Consider the following 2,935-nt stretch of genomic DNA (forward strand, 5'->3'; position numbering starts at 1 on the left):
CGGGCTGAGGGCGCAGGTGAGCGGCGTGCAGAAGCAGCGGCGGCTGGCGGCCAACGCGCGGGAGCGGCGGCGGATGCACGGGCTGAACCACGCCTTCGACCAGCTGCGCAATGTCATCCCCTCCTTCAACAACGACAAGAAGCTCTCCAAGTACGAGACGCTGCAAATGGCGCAGATCTACATCAGCGCCCTGGCCGAGCTGCTGCACGGCCCCGCCGCCCCTCCCGACGCCCCCGGCAAGGCCGAGCACCGCGGGGCCCCCTTCGAGCCGCCCTGCGCCGCCGCCGGGGCCGGAGCTCCGCCGGGGCAGCCGGCGCCGCCGCCGGGGCCGGCCAGAGCGTCGCCCCCCGGGCACGGCAGGACTCGCTTCCCCCCGCCGCCGGCCGCGGGGGGCTACTCGGTGCAGCTCGACCCGCTGCACTTCTCCTCCTTTGCGGAGGGCGCCCTGATGGGACAGAGAGCCCCTTCCCCCGCCCTCCTCATGCCGCAGCCCGGGCAGCCGCCGCAGGAGAGGAGCAAGACGTCGCCCCGGTCCCACAGGAGCGACGGGGAGTTCTCGCCCCGCTCCCACTACAGCGATTCCGATGAGGCCAGCTAAGGCAGGGGCGTCGTCCCCGGCAGCCCCGCAAGGCCGCCCCTCGAAGCACGGACTCGGCCGTGGGGTGAGCAGCCGGACGCGGCGCCGCCACGGACGGCATCGGCTCCCCTCGGTCGCTTTGAAATCCGCCCCCTCGTCTCCCACCCCCGGCAGCCCCTGGTTTGTCTAGGGGGGATGGCTGTTAGCGAATGACTGTACCCGCCCTGTCTGTCAGGCTCGGTTGGTTTGTTTCCATTTGTAGTTTACACTTCGAAAGTTTCTTTCGCCTAGAAGTCGTTGCCGTTCCCTCCTGCCAACACGCCACCTCGCAGCGCGGAGCCTGGCTCGCCCCGTCGGCGAGCAGGTGATGCGCAGGGAGAAAGCCTGGCCCCGCTGCCGGGGGTGCCGCCGGCGCCATCCATCCCCACCCGGCCGTGAACCTGCCCTGACACCCCCGTCTTCCAGGACACCGATCCCGCCGTGGGTCGCATTGCTGTGGAAACACATACACACGCGCACACGCATACACACACAATAACGCACCGTCTTAACCTGTAAATAGCGGAAAAAATTTGGATTTTCCTTAGAGCACCATGTCGGCGTCTTTTGGGGGGAAACTTGGCGCAAGCACTTTATCAGCGGCTGGAGATGCAGTTTCAAGAGGAAAGCTACTCACTGCCAATTGGAGACAAATATTTAATTAAGCCACTTAATCCTAACCGCCCTCTTAAAAACGAAAACGGTTTTGTCGTGTCAAACTTTTATGTCAGTTTTATTTTCCTTTTGTGGTAATAGGAAACGTATTTATTATGCAGTGTTTGCAATTATTTCTGCTTCTCTCTTTTTTTAAAAAAAAAAAATCTTTTCTACGACGAAAATCGTTTATTTTGATTTTAGCAATGCCAGCTGCCATTGTTTTATGTATTTTAATTTTAAATTTTTTTGGACATCAAATAAACATTAAAAAAAACAAAACAAAACAAAAAACAAACCAAAACAAAATCAGCCTCAAAGCGTGATGGTGTTGAACTTCTCCCCTCGCCCTCACCCATCCGAGGTGATGTCTCTTACCCCGAGGCGAGGTAAGAGGTGCAGGGCCGGGGGCGACGCTCCGGGAAGCCGATGGGGCGTCCCGTCTGTCTGCAGAGGGACGGGCGGACCCCGGGGCCGGGGCGGGCTCTCCCCGGCCTGGAGCAGCGCTACCTCCATTCCCTGCGCCGCCGGGACCGTGTCCCGTTTCCGTCCCGCAGTTCCCAGCGGAACCGGGGTAATTGCAACAAGTGCAGGGTAAGGAGCTTGTCGCTGCTCTGTAGCGCCTGTCCCCGCACCTCTGCTCGAGTCACATCATTCCCTTCTTCCCCACTCCTCCCCTTTGCGAGGGGATCTCCCCACGGAGCCTCCTCGGTATAAGTCGAGCAGAAAGGGCTGGGAGCGAGCGGGGAAGCCGGCGGGGTTTTAGGAACACGCGAGCAGCGCGGCGGGTCGCCGGGGGATCAGGATGTGGCCCCTGGGCTCGGGTTAAACCCGGACGGGAGTGGGGGATTGGCTGATGCTTAGCCCAGCCTGGCCGTGACACCAGACCCGGGGCTAAACCGGAGCCGTGTCGGTGCCGGGGTCCCGCTGGGTTCAGCAGGTGACGCTGGGAGGGCGGTGTCGGGGAGGTGATCAGTTAACCAGGAGCGGCCGGGGGAGCGGCCCCTGCGGGAGCGAAGCCCGTGAGGGTGTCGCTTTCCCCTGCAGAAACAGGGCACCTGCCCCCCCGGTAACCCCGCGCTGTCACCCTGCCCTGCCCGCCGCCAGCACCCGCGGCCGCCGCCCGTACCTGCCGAAGCGGGGTACGGTCCCGCAGGGTGGAAAGTATATCGGGAGGGTCATTTCCCTTCCTAATAAAACGCCTTCTTTGTCGGGGTAGGTCAGCTTTGGTTACCGGCACTGATTTCTGTGCTGTGGAAGCCTGTCTCGCCATCTTGGGGGGCACGCGAGGGGTCCCATCACGGCAATGATGCGGCGGAGCAAAAAACCACCGACTTTGGGGGTGTTGTTTTGTTTATTTGGTTTAGTTTGGGGATGTACCCGGCGCGGGAGAAGCGGCAGCCGCCGCCGTGGTGCGGGGCAGCGCAGCGGAGGGGCCCCGGCCGTGCCGGCCGTGGGTTGAAGGGGTGCGTGCAGCCTCTCTCCGCCTCGCCGTGCCGGGCTCTGCCCCTGCGGCTGCGAACACGCGAGCTGGTGGGAAAGAGCGCATCAAAATCCTCCCCGCTCACTCGTTCGGGTCCCTTCCCCCGACAGACGGGCGCACCGCATGGCGCGGCTGGTGCTCGCAGCCGCAGAGCAGCACTCACCGTCTGAGGAGCTTTTTTT

General features: G+C 62.8%; 1 protein-coding gene across 1 annotated transcript in view; it reads left to right on the top strand.

Annotated features, from left to right (window-relative positions):
- Positions 1-1,477, top strand: part of ATOH1 (atonal bHLH transcription factor 1) — a 2,854-nt gene extending 1,377 nt beyond the window's left edge. The window contains exon 2 of the mRNA XM_015623644.1: positions 10-1,477. Within this exon, the coding sequence (XP_015479130.1) occupies positions 10-598 (589 nt within the window). The 3' untranslated portion in view covers positions 599-1,477. The remainder of the gene's footprint in view (positions 1-9) is intronic.
- The last annotated feature ends 1,458 nt before the right edge of the window (positions 1,478-2,935 follow it).

The sequence above is a fragment of the Parus major genome, chromosome 4 (genome assembly GCF_001522545.3).
Source record: "Parus major isolate Abel chromosome 4, Parus_major1.1, whole genome shotgun sequence".
In the NCBI taxonomy this organism is placed as follows: domain Eukaryota; kingdom Metazoa; phylum Chordata; class Aves; order Passeriformes; family Paridae; genus Parus; species Parus major.